Source organism: Lycium ferocissimum, chromosome 7 (genome assembly GCF_029784015.1).
Source record: "Lycium ferocissimum isolate CSIRO_LF1 chromosome 7, AGI_CSIRO_Lferr_CH_V1, whole genome shotgun sequence".
Classification (NCBI taxonomy): domain Eukaryota; kingdom Viridiplantae; phylum Streptophyta; class Magnoliopsida; order Solanales; family Solanaceae; genus Lycium; species Lycium ferocissimum.
The window spans coordinates 33035529-33053073 of NC_081348.1; the positions used below are offsets into that span (position 1 = coordinate 33035529).

The following is a 17545-nucleotide window of genomic DNA, read 5'->3' on the forward strand; positions in this document are numbered from 1 at the left end:
GCATTAAGTGAATACCGATTTCTATGATGCTAAAACCATCCATAGTAAGAACCGTGACATTCAAGGTATCACCAGCATCCAGCTGACTCTGAAATCTCCAATGGCTGAACCATAACATTTCATTTTGGGCTTCAGGAAGACCATAGCAAGTCGGGCTATAAATCAGTTTCACATTCTTCTGCTCATTATGGATTATCACATAAAATTGGATACCTGCTATCCAGACTTTCCAGTCAATTGTGTACACTGAGCACACAGTTATACCCTGGATCTTGAAATCAGGAGATGAAGGGACAGTGAAAGATAGAGTTGCTCCAGCACTCTTGTAACAAAACCAATTAGGAACCTTGCTCCCCGGAAGAAATATGCTGATTAATCCTCCTTCAAACAACGCCTGTTTCATGAAGTATCTGATTAAATATGACAAAAAACAAAAGAAAGAACCAACAGGTACAGGTGTTACATGAAGAAGTTTGACCAAGTACACGAAAGTAGATCCGTCAACCCCTTTTTGGGGGGTGGGGGTGGAGGAATGGAAGAGGAGAAAGTACCTTTACTGGTCCTCTACTTTCTGTACTAGTTGAATTGTTATACAATTTCACTTCAAAGCTTCCGACAGAATCCAACATGCTTAATTCCAATGACTTCATTGTTTTCTCAATTCCTCCCATGGCTTCCAACTTGAAGTTTTCCTCCATATCAGTGAGTTCTTTACAGCCATTTACATGGAAAACTCTTGCACGGCATCCTACTGATAGATATGTTACTCGTTCTAGGGAAGTGCAATAGCCTACCCTCAAATCATGGACACGAGGTAGGTCTATGAGAGATTTAAGCATTGTACAAGAACCTAATTCAAGTGTGCTGAGCCTGGAAAGAGTTCTGATGCAATCTGGAAGGCAGCTGATCGGATTTTTACTAAGGTCTAGGTCCCGCAACATCACTAAATTTGTGAAGTCCCTAGGAAAAGCAACTTCAGATAGATTGCACCCAGATAGACTTAAATTAACCAAAGACTTTGGCAAAGAAACCCATGGAAGCCCTAGAGCTTTTCTTGGCTTCGGTACCCAAGACCGGATAAATGCATGCCATAGTGGGTTCTGTTTTCTCGTAGAGGCTAGTTGACTCATTGGGATTTCGTTAGCAAAAAACTTTGTCAGGGATTTCATCCTCCACAGGTCTCTTGGCAACTCTACAAGATTTGAGCAACCAGATATTATGAGGGTTTTAAGAACTTTTAGCTTGCATATCTCTCTGGGTAGTTTCTTAAGTCTTTTGCAGTTTTTGATATTCAAGAAAATGAGCCGAGCCTCTAAAGTTCCAATGGATTCATGAACCTCAATTAGATTGACACACTCTTTTAGAACAAGCTTCTCCAGCATTGGGAGTCCTGAAAAATCAGGAGTTCTGAGAAGAGAATGAGAATGGCTGAGGTTGAGAATTTTTACCAGCGGAAGCACCTACAATGAAAAAGATCTTAAAAACGATGAGTAATGAGCTATTGGTATTTATTAAAAGTGGAGGAAACTAATAACACAAAGCAATTTCCATACCCTTCTTCCATCCCACGGTCTTTCCAAACAGCTGTTCCGCATGTCAAGAACAGTCAAGCTCTCCAATGGAAAATCATTTGGGATACACTTCCAAGGAAAACCTCTCCAATATAGCCATCTCAGGCTCTTGGGAAAATCTTTATAAGCACCATTTAGATGTGTATAATTGATCTGAAGTAGTCTTAACTTGTTCATAACTGTAAAGGTATCAGTTCTCAGTTTAATCTCATTAAAGGTTTTTGAAGAAAACTTGATCGGATGCCTGGAGAAACCGAACCGATAACTCTTAACTTCTTTAAACAACCACTTTCTTCCACTGCTAGAACTTCCCATGAAAGATTGGTCTTCTTTGACCATATTCATGTCAAAGAAAAGACCTTCAATTGTCTCTGAGCCCTGAAAATAATAATTAGATAAGAGCTTTGCAGTATCCAAAATAAAAGGAAATATACACCTGAAAGGGAATGCTTACCATGCTTTCTCTCAATACATTAAATGAATCTTTATAGTACCACAATCGGGTACGACTCCCAGGCTTCTTGGTTGATTCTTGACGGACTATTTCTCTGCCCATATCTCGAAGCATTTGATGCATTATCAACTTGTTACCCTCAATTGCCAACAGGGATCTATCTATGAGATTCTGAATCCCAACTCTTGTGTAAATATAAGATTCGTCTAATACTGCAATAACGTAATCTTTATCCTTTCTTGTAAAGAAGCAGGCAATGTCAAGGAACAAACTCTTATCATGATCATCTTTTAATGAGTCGTACCCCAATTTTAGTTTTTTAATTATCTGTCTAGCAGGAATGGCTTCCAACTTGTCTAATGCACTTTTCCATACATCGATATTTTTCCCACGAAGAGAAGAACCCAAAACTTGAAGTGCCAGAGGAAGCCCTCCACAATGCTTTACCACCCTTGTTGATAGTTCCATGTACTTGTCAGCTGGATGGTCCTCCCCAAAGGAATACCAACTGAAAAGCTCCAATGATTCATCATTCCCCATTTTCCTGACTTCATGGACTTTCTGAATTTCATGAACCTTCAGCAAGCATGAATTCTTAGTTGTTATGATTATTTTACTTCCTGGACAGAACCAATTTTTCATACCAATTATGGTGTGTATTTGTTCTTGTTGATCAACGTCATCCAGTATGACCAGAACTCTCCTAGAACAAATAGCATCTCTTATCTTGATGATCCCTTCATCAGTATCTTGTATTTTACACTTTATCCCAGTTAGATCATAAAGGAGCTGCTTCTGTAAGCGAATTAAGCCATCAGGTTGCTGAGAAATATCTTTGATATTTGCAAGAAAGCTACTACCTTCAAATCTTCTAAAGTTTGTAGTGAAAACATATTTGGCAACAGTAGTCTTCCCAATCCCGCTCATCCCGCAAATTGCAGTAACATTATCATTATGCGATCCGTCTTGCAACCACGAAACAATATCTTTGACCCGTGAACTCATCCCAACCAGGTAAGGCGCAACACTTGAGATTGTGCGGTTCAATTTATCCTCAATGAGCTGAAGAATCTCTTCAATGGAATCTGACTCCTTCCTAATCAATTGTCAAGTAGCAAATGGTTGGCCAAAAATATCACATCTGACTTTAACGACTTATAAAGGCTTTTCTATTCAAGCAATCAAAGCAAACAACTGTGTAACCACTCCAGCTCATAAATTGTTGAATCCGAAGTAATTGGAATTTATGATCATTTTCTTGTCTTGTTATAAAATCGGAAAGCAAAAAATGAAAAAAGGAAATCCAGCATTTTAGCTCAAGCCAAGACAGACGGACACGAAATTTATCTATCCCAACCTATTTATGAAACTAATTTGACCCCTAATTTCATTTCCTTTCTGATGAAATCAGTTTGTACCGTACAAATACTTGGATGTGTAAATGAAAAGATCCTAAAGTTCAAGTTGTCAATAACACATCAATAATTTTTGAGACTTCAAGCACATCTAAATTCCAAGGATATTAATGTACTGAGAAAGAACCAGTAGTTCACTCTCCCCCTTTTCTTTTTTCCTTAAATAGCTTTAACTTTGCTTTAATGATTTTATAAATTCCTCAAGAAATGCACCTCAAATAACAATATGCAAGGAGGAACGAGTTCAAAAAGGTCACCTGAAAACTGAATCTCAATATATTCTTGATTACTTTGCAGTATGAAGAAATCTACTGGTTGTGAAAAGAAACAAAAACTTACCTATCCTCTTGATTGTTCACTAGAACACCACCCAAATCTGCAACCTCTCCAAGAGTTGCTCTCCATTTTTTAACCTTATCCATCCACTCCCTCTTTCCTTCTTCATCACTTTCAGCTTCAATTTGCCTCTCGTATCTCGTAAATGCTTCTGCAAAGCTCCTTTTCTGATATTTAACTTCAGAAGGATCCACATGATAAAACACGGGAAGAATTGCATGCCCTTTGGTCCTCTTATGTTCAAGGATTTTGACAAGTTCATCAAGGCACCATGTTGAAGTAGCATAGTTCTTCGAGATGATAATTATTGAACTCCTCGAATTTATGATTGCACGCTCTAATTCCATCTTAATATTTTCCCCTCTCTCAATCTCATTGTCATCCTTAAAAGTGCGCCACCCGGCACCTACCAAAGCAGCATAAAGCTGATCAGTAAAAGTTTTGCGTGTGTCTTCACCTCTGAAACTCAAGAACACATGATAAATGGATGGAGAAACAAAAGAGGAGGATGTTTGTTGTCTTTCAGAACCCATCAGATCAAGTTGACCAATCCTCAAGTGGTCACAACAAGAAAATCCAAACTAATGAAAGCTAATCAGGGTAGTTCCTTTGTCTGCTAATAAATTGGAGTAATAAAGTTGATTCTTTATTAAATTAGTAGTAAAATCATCAGCCTTGGATCAATGGACGCGAGTCCAACTTTTGTCTCTACCACAAATAAGGAATTAAATTAATCAAAGATGATATAGGAATCTGTGCTGTTTTATTATCCAAAATGTTAAAGGGGTCTATTGCTTAATTAACTAATCCTTGTTGATTAATAGTTTATTCAGGACAGTGTTCTTTCCGCATAGAGCATCTAATGCAATATAATAACCACCTCTCTTGACAAATTATACGGTCTCAATTGGGAACTTCAAATTTTCTAAGCCTGCCTACACCATAATAATAAGAAAAAAAAAGTTGCTATCTTTTTCATGATTCTCTACAGCACTTCTCTTTTGGCCTGTGATTGCAGCGCAAAGTATGTAATTTGGTTGGCACATGAAACAAATAAGATGGTTTCAAGATTACATAATGGTCTAAGAACCCTCTGTAATCCATTTTTTTTATACATATACATGTACGTACGTAGCCTGGAAATATGATAAAAGCCACCGCGCTGCCATCTCTGTTCTTGCTGGAAGTGCCATCCATGGCTTCCATCAATTTCTGTTTCATTTGCACCTAACAAATTTTGAGGATGGTGAAACTTTCACTTGACAATTGACATATATCAAATAAAATAAAAGAATGCGGGAATGCTAAATCCATACTAATATCCACAAAAGCGCCATTTTTCTTTTTTTAACTATTTCAATGTTAAGCTTATAAGCTAGTCATTAGTTTATAATACATTTTAATTATTTACTGTTTGGTAAATATATAAAAAGCTTATAAGTTATGATTTTCAGCTTGTAAGCATTTTTAAGTTTGATCATATATTGTTTTTCTTATTTTTAACCCAACACTTTAGATTATAGTGTATCTATGTATATGTAGTTGTGTTTGGATAGTGATAATATATATATATATATATATATATATATATATATAGAAGCATGGGTTTTGTGTTCGTATACACGAAGATGGATTTTGTGCTTCGTATCTAAAACTTTATTATATTCGTGTTTGCTACGAAAATTTATTATTACTTTTTAAAAGAGAAGGCTTGTTTAAAAGAAAACTATTTTCCTCTTTTTGAGATAAAACAATAGCAATATTTAAGCATCAGTTGATACTTTCAATTTTAATTTGATTAATTTAAAGGTGTAAAATACTTATTATTTTTTATCAAATTTTGATTTGGATAATTCTAATTCAAATTATTAAATTAATTTTACATGTTTAAAACGAAACAAAGTAGAAATTAATTTTCTATTTAACCGAAGAAATACAATTTTTTAATTTTTGGTAAATATTCTTAGTTTAGTTCATTTTACTTGTCATGTTGTCTTTTGCATGGTTTTTTTAAGGAAACGTGAATTTGAATTAGAATTATAATTTGACTAATTTACCTTATTCATTATTTGATCTCCATTTGATATTAATCTCTTTTCACATTTATTAGAGTAAGAATAAAAATAAAAAGTAATTAAATTCTATCTTATTTTAAAATATAAATATTTTAAGTATATTTATTTTAGTAATCATAACAAATAAATGACATAGCGGAATAGCAAATACAACAATTAAATATCTGATTAGATCTGCGCTAATATAAGAAAAAGAAAGTTTAAAATTGTATGTATTTGCCTACTAAGCCTTTTAAAGAAAAACAATAATATGGGTCCATGTTTTTTTTGCGCAATAATTTCATTTCTCTCACTAATGGGTTAATACGCACGTAAGCAACGCATCCACTATTATTGACTTGATGGGATACTTTGGGAATTACGCGAATATTGTTTGATTTTTTAATATATGGGGTGCACTTTTTTTTTTTTTTTTTTTGACATTGCTTGTTTTTTTTAATATGGGGTCCACTTTTTTTTCATGAGTTTGGAGAGGGTGGGGTCCACCTTTTTTTAATGAGTTTGGAGAGGGTGGGGTCCACTTTTTTCCTTTTTTTTTTTTTTTAACTATATAGAAGCATTTTTTTTTAAGAGTGACTGACGACGAAGCATGGGTAAACCGATACTTCTATATAGTAGAAAAATAGAAATATAATAAAGTATTTCTATCTACTTTTTAAAAGAGTTGGTAATATAATGTATAAAATGTTATTTTTTTGCCTTTAAATAAAAAAGTGGATGGGATAACAAATTTTTTTGCCCTTAAATAAAAAAGTGGATGGGACCACAAAGGATTTTTTTGCCCTTAAATAAAAAAGTGGGATCAAAGGACGGATGACGATCTTAACGTTTTATAAATCGGCTCTTCTATATAGTAGTAAAGTAATATATATATATATATATATATATATATATATATATATATATATATATATTGTTCAAAATACGATTAATATAACATTGTAGTTTGTGCTCCGTATCCAAAACTTTATTATATTATTATTTGCTATGAATACAAAGTTGGGAAAAATTTATTAATAGACTTATTTAAAAGGAAACCATTTTTCTCTCTTTGAGATAAAACAATAGCAATATTTAAGCATCAGTTGATACTTTGAATTTTAATTCGATTAATTTAAAAGTGTAAAATATTCTATTGTTAATGTATGTAGATTGGGCCTAAACAATACCTATTATTTTTTATCAAATTTTGATTTGGATAATTCTAATTCAAATTATTATATTAATTTTACATGTTTAAAATGAAACAAAGTAGAAATTTGATTTTCTATTTAAATGAAGAACTACTATTTTTTAATTTTTGGTAAATATTTTTGGTTTAACTCATTTTACTTGTCATGTTTTCTTTTGCACGGTTTTTTAAGGAAACGTCAACTAGAATTATAATTTCACTAATTTACCTTATTAATTATTTGATCGCCATTTAATATTTTTTTTATGACATTAATCTCTTTTCACATTTATTAGAGTAAGGAAAAAATGAAAAAATAATTAAATTCTATCTTATTTTAATATATAAGTATTTTAAGTATGTTTTTGTACAATAATTTCATTTGCTCCCACTAATGGATTGATACGCATGTGGCAATGAATCCATCATTATTGATTTAATGAGATACTTTGGAAATTACATAAATATTGTTTGGTTTTTTAATATGGGATGCACTTTTTTTTTTTGACATTGTTTGTTTTTTTAATATGGGATTCATTTTTTTTTATATTGCTTGATTTTGTTAATATGGGATCCACTTTTTTTTTTCGGTGAGTTTGGAGATGGTGGGTTCCACTTTTTTTTCTTCTTTTTTTTTTTAATGGGATTCATTTTTTTTATATTGCTTGATTTTGTTAATATGGGGTTCACTTTTTTTTTCCGTGAGTTTGGAGATGGTGAGTTCCACTTTTTTTTTTTTAATATTGGTTGGTGTTTAGTTGGGGCCCACACTTTTTTTTTAATATTGGTTGATGTTTAGTTGGGGCCCACACCTTTTTTTTTTTTTTTTAGTGGAAAACGGACGACGTCTATATAGTTTAAACATATACTTTTTAAAGCTGTTTATCAATACTTTTTAACAAAATATCGTCAATTGTTTATTATCAGTTTCAATAATAGTGACAGGTTAAAAAAAAATTTTAACTGTCACCATTTTGCAAGTTTATATAGTATAAACTAGTTTCTGGTCTTGAAATAAATGATTTTGTAAAATAATATAAATATCATTAATAAAGCTTTGAGTGAGTAATGTTCATGAAAATAAAATACAAATTTCTGTGAATATTAATGTGGATCGTTTTAGGATGTACTTGTTTGTTGAAGTAAAAATGATTTTAATATCATCTGAGTCTATGAAGATGAATAGGCGAATTTTTATTAGACATCTACTCCCCCGTCCCATTTTATATGAAGATGTTTGATTGGGCACGAAGTTTAAGAAATAAAAGATAACTTTTGAAACTTGTGGTCTAAAATAAACCATAAGAATTTGTGTGGCTAAAAATCATTTCATTAAAATTAAAAAGGTAAAATTAAAATTGAATTATTACTAAATATAGAAATGTGTCATTATTTTTTGGACTGACTAAAAAGAAAAAAGCATCATATAAATTGGGACAGAGGGAGTATTTTTTTTTTTTTAACTTATTTCCATTTTTTTTTTTTTTTGGTACAAACAAGTAATGAAGCATATATCATGTAATATAGATCGTAATGCCAATATCTGATGTATCCTCTTTTCATCCACTTCGGCTGCTCTATGGTTGTCGATATTCACATCTTGTTGAACGTGCAATGTAAAATTAGGCATGTGAGATAACATGTTATGATAGAGACAATCCGACATTGAGAATTGTTTAATTCTGTGTTTTAGTTAACTATTCTCGAACGAAGTATTAAGAATATTCTTCAGTCGATGCAAAATTCTTAATAGGGAAGCGGGTCATCCTATACAGGCCCTACTGCGGCTGAAGTGTCGAATATAGTCAACTTGATGCGACATCAAATACCAGGTGAAAAAAAAAAAAATCTTCGTTTTAATTTCAAGTTCCACTAAAGCTTCACTACAATACTACCATTGTCATCCTCCAGATATCAAAACCAATTATCATAATCTCTATCAAACACTCAAACACCATAGTCAACTACTTGAAAATGGACAAAGGAGATATAATATTAAGTATAATCCATTTTTTGTAAGTGCTGCTGCAATATATGCTTGCAGAAACTAGAAGATTTTATCAGTTAATTTAAACTAAATCACTATAACAAGTGCAATATACAAAAACCTGCATATACAAACTTTGCGGCAAGTGATTACACAAATAAACACATGCAATAACTAAAATTATGCATATTAACATTTCAAACAAAGACAAGATTCTACTGAAAAGCTAAACATGACCCAGAAACCCAATTACAATCTTTCTTTATAAAAAATCCTCACATGAATATGTAAAGATAAACCATTCAACAAATCAAAGAAATGGACCAAAAGAAAAGTAACAAAAATTACCCCACAAAATCACTAAGATCGAAGAAAAAGCATTTGTTCCTTGTACAAAACAAATACTATTCCCAACAAAATTTACACTTACATAACACAAGTAAATTATAGAATTTTAAAAAGGTTCAGATCTAGTGACCCAGATACGGGGATAGAGAAAAGAAAATACCTCACGAAAAATCTATACTTTATCCACTAGACTTGAAGAAATTTTATTTTAAAAATGGAAATGCCTTGGAGACCGACCTTATTAAGGCCATTGACGTCATTTGCCTACTCCACCAATAGTTTTGACTCTTGATGGAATATGAAGCGTAGCTTTTGTATGCGGCTGGGTTTTTTTTTTTTTTTTAAATATTTAATACGTAAGATAATTAAATTATTTAGAAGGGTATTTTAGTGATTTAGCTTTTCGCTTAAGGATTTTCCACTTTTAATATAGTATTATTAAATAGATAGATATAGATATTGATATTTGGTGGTCCTATTATCCTTTGGATTATAACTAGATTAAAAACCCTAGTTGAGGTGTGGCAAAATATTTGGGATGAATTGTTACGAGGCGCGTGTGAGATGAAAAAAATATTAAAAATGAATTAACATAGCACAACGAGTTCATGGGTCCTGAGGACATCCAATAGTTTAGGTATTGAACTCGCAAAATTGTGATAGTTTAGGTTTTTTCAAATCTATTCACTCAAAAAAAAAAAACATGTACTGCCACTTGGAACTCTTTGGAAAAGTTTTTTGGAGTGTGATGTTCAAGTAGCATGTTATATCCCTCCAGGAAATATTTTGATATGAGTTTATGGTAGTGTCAGAGGGTTCTATGAACACCCGTATGAAACTCGCATAGTTCAAATACTTTCACTTAAATAAATATTATCTTAGTTGTGAAATTTATTTAAACACTCTTAATGTTTACAAACTACTTTCAATTAGCTATCCCACGCATGCTCTAAATAACGACAAAGTTGGGATGTGGACTTAGTGAGTGGGTTCACCAAAAAATGTCATTTTCCAATAAAGAAATCTAAATTACTACAAAGTTGGGATGTGGACCTTAGTGGTGGGTTCACCAAAAAAATGTCATTTTCCAATAAAGAAATTTCATGATGTGTCATATAGGGAAAGACATCGGGTATTAAGTTAGGTCAAAAGAGGGGTTTATGATTTTTCAAATGGTGCTACGGTCCGTGATACGATTAAGGTTACGGGAGAAACCAATTAAAAGTCAGGGTACAGTCTCGCAAGCGATCCAAACGAAGATCACACTCTAAAGCTCAACATACGTGTGTTTTTTTAGGAATTTGATGTGGATATACTACATGGCAAAATTTACACACGTGTTGAATTTAGTGTTTTCTTATTTTCTGTTATCAGGTATGGTTAAGTAAGGCCTTCGTGCAACTGAAAGCTCGATGACAAAATTCATAAAATATCCCTTAGAATTAGAAGTTAAACAGAATGCCAATTAGGGAGGAGAGTGGTCTAATATGTATCATAACTGAACAAGACTCATAAGTGACTAGGACCGAATCTACTAAGGGAGGGAGTGTCACGCCACCCGCACATCCCGATCGAAACCTTGTATGTATATGTTGTGTATATAGGATAGAGTATACATATATAAATTGGCACTCGTATTGACAAATGGTTGTCTGGTGCCACTGGTAAAGTCCCCGATTTTCTGCACAAAACGCACCGGATCGGCCCAGGCGTACTACATTTTTTTTTTTTTTTTTTTGTAAAAACTACTGTTTTCTACATTTAAAAACACGATATTTGCTCTCCTTCTATTTTTGTAGTATTCGTAGTGTTCACTTAGTTTTTGTTTTGAGCATCTAAATATGCATTAACAATGAATTATAGCTCTAGTATTCATTATTTATTCTTGATTGAGTTAGACGATAGCTTCAGAATATGAAAATTCGTCGAGGAGAATTGCATAATTATTAAACTATTCCGTTTTGTTGACTTGTCTATATAAATTAAAAATAAGAATAACCCGAACGAAAGCTAAAAAAAATCAAGTCAAAGAATAAAATAGTTTGGAAATCAATTTGTTTATACATACCAAAAGTAAATAATCCGAATCGAAAAAACGAATAACCCGAATCGAAGCTCAAAATAGATTGATTCGAAGTCTAGTGTAGCACCTGGAACCTCAAAATCCTGGATCCACCTGTGCTAAGGGCCCGTTTGACCATAAATACCAAAAACTTTTTTACTTTTTTTGGAATTTTTGGAGCTGGAGTTGGAGTTGTGTTTGGCCATAGTTTTTGAAATTGTAGTTTTTGGTGAAATGTAGTGTAAAAAAGTGAAAAAAGTGGAAATTTTTTGAAAAACAAGTTTTTCTTGTTTTCAGTATTCCGGAATACAACTCCGGAATAAAAGTGAATAATTTTTATGGCCAAACGCTAAAAGGTAAAAAAGTGGAAAAAAATTTCGGAAAAAAGTGAATAATTTTTATGGCCAAACGCCCACTAAATATTCCAAAAACCAAAATTAACTGCAGATTTAGATAAATACACCTCAAAACTGTACCAACGATACAAAAAATCATGCAGTATTGAAGTGCGCCATAAAAAGTCTTGAACTAATTGACCGGATAAATTGGCGGACATCGAGTTCTACTGCTAAGAAATTTGTTGAGAGCATCTTCGTTGTCTTTAAATTTTGGAACTAATTTTCTGAGAGCTGCCACATATGAAGGGTCAAATTCTCCACTAATACAATGTTCCCTGGTGACACGACGAAGCAGGTCTTTGCATAAAGCTGCATCATTAATACTAGAACTTTGTATTTTTACGGGCCGTTTGGGACCAAAATAGTGCTTCACGCAAAACTCTGCAAGTGAGGGTGAAGATAGTACATTATCGTCGTTGTCATTGCTTAGGATCAAAGTGAGGGCCATAAATACTATGAGTGTATGCATGAGGATGAGAAATATGAACTTTCTTCGATTATTTAGGGCCATTCCTACTCTACTGCTTGCTACCCTCCCTGATTCTTGTTAGGTTTAATTTATACTGTAATTTTCACTACGTTTTGTATTAGAAGTAGGATTTGAAGGGATAATTTAATTCCCAATCATAGATAACTTCAAATTGGTCACTTGCCAGTTGCCAAGTCGGTCAACCTACCCAAAAACGGAATCTTGGCCCATCATTACGGAGTTCATCTATCCAGGCGATCGGTTAGGTTTAAAGCTTAAGTGGTCAATTTTTACCCTGCTATTTAAGTTATATTTAAAAATAATTCAATTTTTTTAGTTGTAGTTAGTATTGGCAAACTTCAGATAAAACATTATTTCCTCATGAACCAAGCTCATAGACGAGTACAGATTTTAGCTCTACATTCTTGAAGTACTTCTACCTTAGTATAAATATCTCGTGATCTACTGAGTATGATGCATTGTTTCTACGCAAAAGGCTCAAATATGTCATCGAACTATTGGAAATAACTCATTTATGTTACTCGTCAATAGTTTGGCTGATTTATGCCATCGAACTATCGAAAATGACTCATTTATGCCACTCGTCAATAGTTTGGCTGATTTATGCCATCGAACTATCGGAAATGGCTCATTTATGCCACTCATCAATAGTTTGGCTCATTTATAACATCGCCCGTTACCAAAATGACTCATCCATGCTTTTTTCATTAACGCCGATTTTACAATACTAGATATTACACGTGGCCTCCAACTAAATTATGGTTGTGGGTGGGTAGGGTGTATGGGTCGGATTTTTTATTAATTTGGGATTTAAAATTGGGCTGGTTTAATTAAACGACGTAGACCTCTAATTGGAGGCCACATGTCATATCTGGTATTATAAAATCAGCGTTAATGAAAAATGACATAAATGACTCATTTTGGTAATGAACGATGGCATAAATGAGCCAAACTATTGATGAGTGGCATAAATGAGCCATTTCCGATAGGTCGATGGCATAAATGAGACAAACTATTGATGAGTGACATAAATGAGCCATTTCCGATAGTTCGATGACATATTTGAGCCTTTTCTGTTGTTTCTATTAAATTATGGGTTCTACGCGGCACGAGTCAGAATATAGTCGGACTTCAATGCTGGCATCAAATACGAGGTGAAAACAAAAACAAAAACAAAAAAATCTTCGTTTTAATTTCAAGTTCCACTAAAGCTTCACTACAATACTACCATTGTCATCCTCCAGATATCAAAACCAATTATCATAATCTCTATCAAACACTCAAACACCATAGTCAACTACTTGAAAATGGACAAAGGAGATATAATATTAAGTATAATCCATTTTTTGTAAGTGCTGCTGCAATATATACTTGCAGAAACTAGAAGATTTTATCAGTTAATTTAAACTAAATCACTATAAAAAGTGCAATATACAAAAACCTGCATATACAAACTTTGCGGCAAGTGATTACTCAAATAAACACATGCAATAACTAAAATTATGCATATTAACATTTCAAACAAAGACAAGATTCTACTGAAAAGCTAAACATGACCCAGAAACCCAATTACAATCTTTCTTTATAAAAAATCCTCACATGAATATGTAAAGATAAACCATTCAACAAATCAAAGAAATGGACCAAAAGAAAAGTAACAAAAATTACCCCACAAAATCACTAAGATCGAAGAAAAAGCATTTGTTCCTTGTACAAAACAAATACTATTCCCCACAAAATTTACACTTACATAACACAAGTAAATTATAGAATTTTAAAAAGGTTCAGATCTAGTGACCCAGATTCGGGGATAGAGAAAAGAAAATACCTCACGAAAAATCTATACTTTATCCACTAAACTTGAAGAAATTTTATTTTAAAAATGGAAATGCCTTGGAGACCGACCTTATTAAGGCCATTGACGTCATTTGCCTACTCCACCAATAGTTTTGACTCTTGATGGAATATGAAGCGTGGCTTTTGTATGCGGCCGGTTTTTTTTTTTTTTTTAAAAAAAATATTTAATACGTAAGATAATTAAATTATTTAGAAGGGTATTTTAGTGATTTAGCTTTTCGCTTAAGGATTTCCCACTTTTAATATAGTACCATTAAATAGATAGATATAGATATTGATATTTGGTGGTCCTATTATCCTTTGGATTGTAACTAGATTAAAAACCCTAGTTGAGGTGTGGCAAAATATTTGGGATGACTTGTTACGAGGCGCGTTTGAGATGAAAAAAATATTAAAAATGAATTAACATAGCACAACGAGTTCATGGTAGTTCATGGGTCCTGAGAACATCCAATAGTTTAGGTATTGAACTCGCAAAATGGTGATAGTTTAGGTTTTTTTCAAACCTATTCACTCAAAAAAAAAAAAAAAAACACGTGTACTGCCACTTGGAACTCTTTGGAAGAGCTTTTGGAGCATGATGTTCACATAGCATGTTATATCCCTCCAGGAAATATTTTGATATGAGTTTATGATCGTATCAGACGGTTCTATGAACACCTGTAGTTTAGGTATGAAATTCGCATAGTTCAAATACCTTCACTTAAATAAATATTATCTTATTTATGAAATTTATTTAAACACTCTTAATGTTTACAAACTACTTTCAATTAGCTAGCCCACGCATGCTCTAAATAACGACAAAGTTGGGATGTGGACTTAGTGAGTGGGTTCACCAAAAAATGTCATTTTCCAATAAAGAAATCTAAATAACTACAAAGTTGGGATGTGGACCTTGAACCAAAAAAATGTCATTTTCCAATAAAGAAATTTCATGATGTGTCATATGAGGAAAGACATCGGGTATTAAGTTAGGTCAAAAGAGGGGTTTATGATTTTTCAAATGGTGCTACGGTCCGTGATACGATAAATGTTACGGGAGAAACCAATTAAAAGTCAGGGTACAGTCTCGCAAGCGATCCAAACGAAGATCACACTCTAAAGCTCAACATACGTGTGTCTTTTTAGGAATTTGATGTGGATATACTACATGGCAAAATTTACACACGTGTTGAATTTAGTGTTTTCTTATTTTCTGTTATCAGGTATAGTTAAGTTAGGCCTTCGTGCAACTGAAAGCTGGATGACAAAATTCATTAAATATCCCTTAGAATTAGAAGTTAAACAGAATGTCAATTAGGGAGGAGAGTGGTCTAATATGTATCATAACTGAACAACATAAGTGACTAGGACCGGATCTACTAAGGGAGGGAGTGTCACGCCACCCGCACATCCCGATCGAAACCTTGTATGTATATGTTGTGTATATAGGATAGAGTACTATACATATATAAATTGGCACTCGTATTGACAAATGGTTTTCTGGTGCCACTGGTAGAGTCCCCGATTTTCTGCACAAAACGCACCGGATCGGCCCAGGCGTACTACATTTTTTTTTTTTTTTTTTTTTTTTTTTTTGTAAAAACTACTGTTTTCTACATTTAAAAACACGATATTTGCTCTCCTTCTATTTTTGTAGTATTCGTAGTGTTCACTTAGTTTTTGTTTTGAGCATCTAAATATGCATTAACAATGAATTATAGCTCTAGTATTCATTATTTATTCTTGATGAGTTAGACGATAGCTTTAATATGAAAATTCGTCGAGAGAATTGCATAATTATTAAATTATTCCGTTTTGTCGACTTGTCTATATAAATTAAAAATAAGAATAACCCGAACGAAAGCTAAAAAAAAAATCAAGTCAAAGAATAAAATAGTTTGGAAATCAGTTTGTTTATACATACCAAAAATAAATAACTTGAATCGAAAAAACGAATAACCCGAATCGAAGCTCAAAATAGATCGATTCGAAGTCTAGTGTAGCACCTGGAACCTCAAAATCCTGGATCCACCTATGCTAAGGGCCCGTTTGGCCATAAATACCAAAAACTTTTTCACTTTTTTTGGAATTTTTGAAGTTGGAATTGGAGTTGGAGTTGTGTTTGGCCATAGTTTTTGAAATTGTAGTTTTTGGTGAAATGTAGTGTAAAAAAGTGAAAAATGTGGAAATTTTTTGAAAAATAAGTTTTTCTTGTTTTCAGTATTCCGGAATACAACTCCGGAAAAAAGTGAATAATTTTTATGGCCAAACGCCCACTAACTATTCCAAAAACCAAAATTAACTGCAGATTTAGTTAAATACACCTCAAAACTGTAGCTCCGATACAAAAAATCATACAGTATTGAAGTGCGCCATAAAAAGTCTTGAACTAATTGACCGGATAAATTGGCGGACATCGAGTTCTACTGCTAAGAAATTTGTTGAGAGCATCTTCGTTGTCTTTAAATTTTGGAACTAATTTTCTGAGAGCTGCCACATATGAAGGATCAAATTCTCCACTAATACAATGTTCCCTGGTGACACGACGAAGCAGGTCTTTGCATAAAGCTGCATCATTAATACTAGAACTTTGTATTTTTAAGGGCCGTTTGGGACCAAAATAGTGCTTCACGCAAAACTCTGCAAGTGAGGGTGAAGATAGTACATTATCGTCGTTGTCATTGCTTAGGATCAAAGTGAGGGCCATAAATACTATGAGTGTATGCATGAGGATGAGAAATATGAACTTTCTTCGATTATTTAGGGCCATTCCTACTCTACTGCTTGCTACCCTCCCTGATTCTTGTTAGGTTTAATTTATACTGTAATTTTCACTACGTTTTGTATTAGAAGTAGGATTTGAAGGGATAATTTAATTCCCAATCATAGATAACTTCAAATTGGTCACTTGCCAGTTGCCAAGTCGGTCAACCTACCCAAAAACGGAATCTTGGCCCATCATTACCGAGTTCATCTATCCAGGCGATCGGTTAGGTTTAAAGCTTAGTGGTCAATTTTTACCCTGCTATTTAAGTTATATTTAAAAATAATTCAAATTTTTTAGTTGTAGTTGGTATTGGCAAACTTCAGATAAAACATTATTTCCTCATGAACGAAGCTCATAGACGAGTACAGATTTTAGCTCTACATTCTTGAAGTACTTCTACCTTAGTATAAATATCTCGTGATCTACTGAGTATGATGCATTGTTTCTACGAAAAGCCAAACATGTTATCGAACTATTTGAAATAACTCATTTATGTTACTCGTCAATAGTTTGGTCGATTTATATGATCAACTATCGAAATGACTCATTTATGCCATATCGTCAATAGTTTAACGATTTATGCGATAACTATTGGAAATGACTCATTTACGCCACTCATCAATAATTTAATC

The 17545-nt window shown here is 33.1% G+C and overlaps 1 protein-coding gene across 1 annotated transcript in view; it reads right to left on the bottom strand.

Annotated features, from left to right (window-relative positions):
• LOC132062139 (disease resistance protein RPV1-like) overlaps window positions 1-4783 on the bottom strand; it is a 5302-nt gene extending 519 nt beyond the window's left edge. Inside the window, exons 1-5 of the mRNA XM_059454774.1 lie at window positions 3780-4783; window positions 2026-3121; window positions 1554-1949; window positions 552-1460; window positions 3-394 (exon numbers count right to left, since the gene is read on the bottom strand). Coding sequence (XP_059310757.1) covers window positions 3-394; window positions 552-1460; window positions 1554-1949; window positions 2026-3121; window positions 3780-4309 — 3323 coding nt within the window. The 5' untranslated portion in view covers window positions 4310-4783. The remainder of the gene's footprint in view (window positions 1-2; window positions 395-551; window positions 1461-1553; window positions 1950-2025; window positions 3122-3779) is intronic.
• Window positions 4784-17545: the final 12762 nt, after the last annotated feature.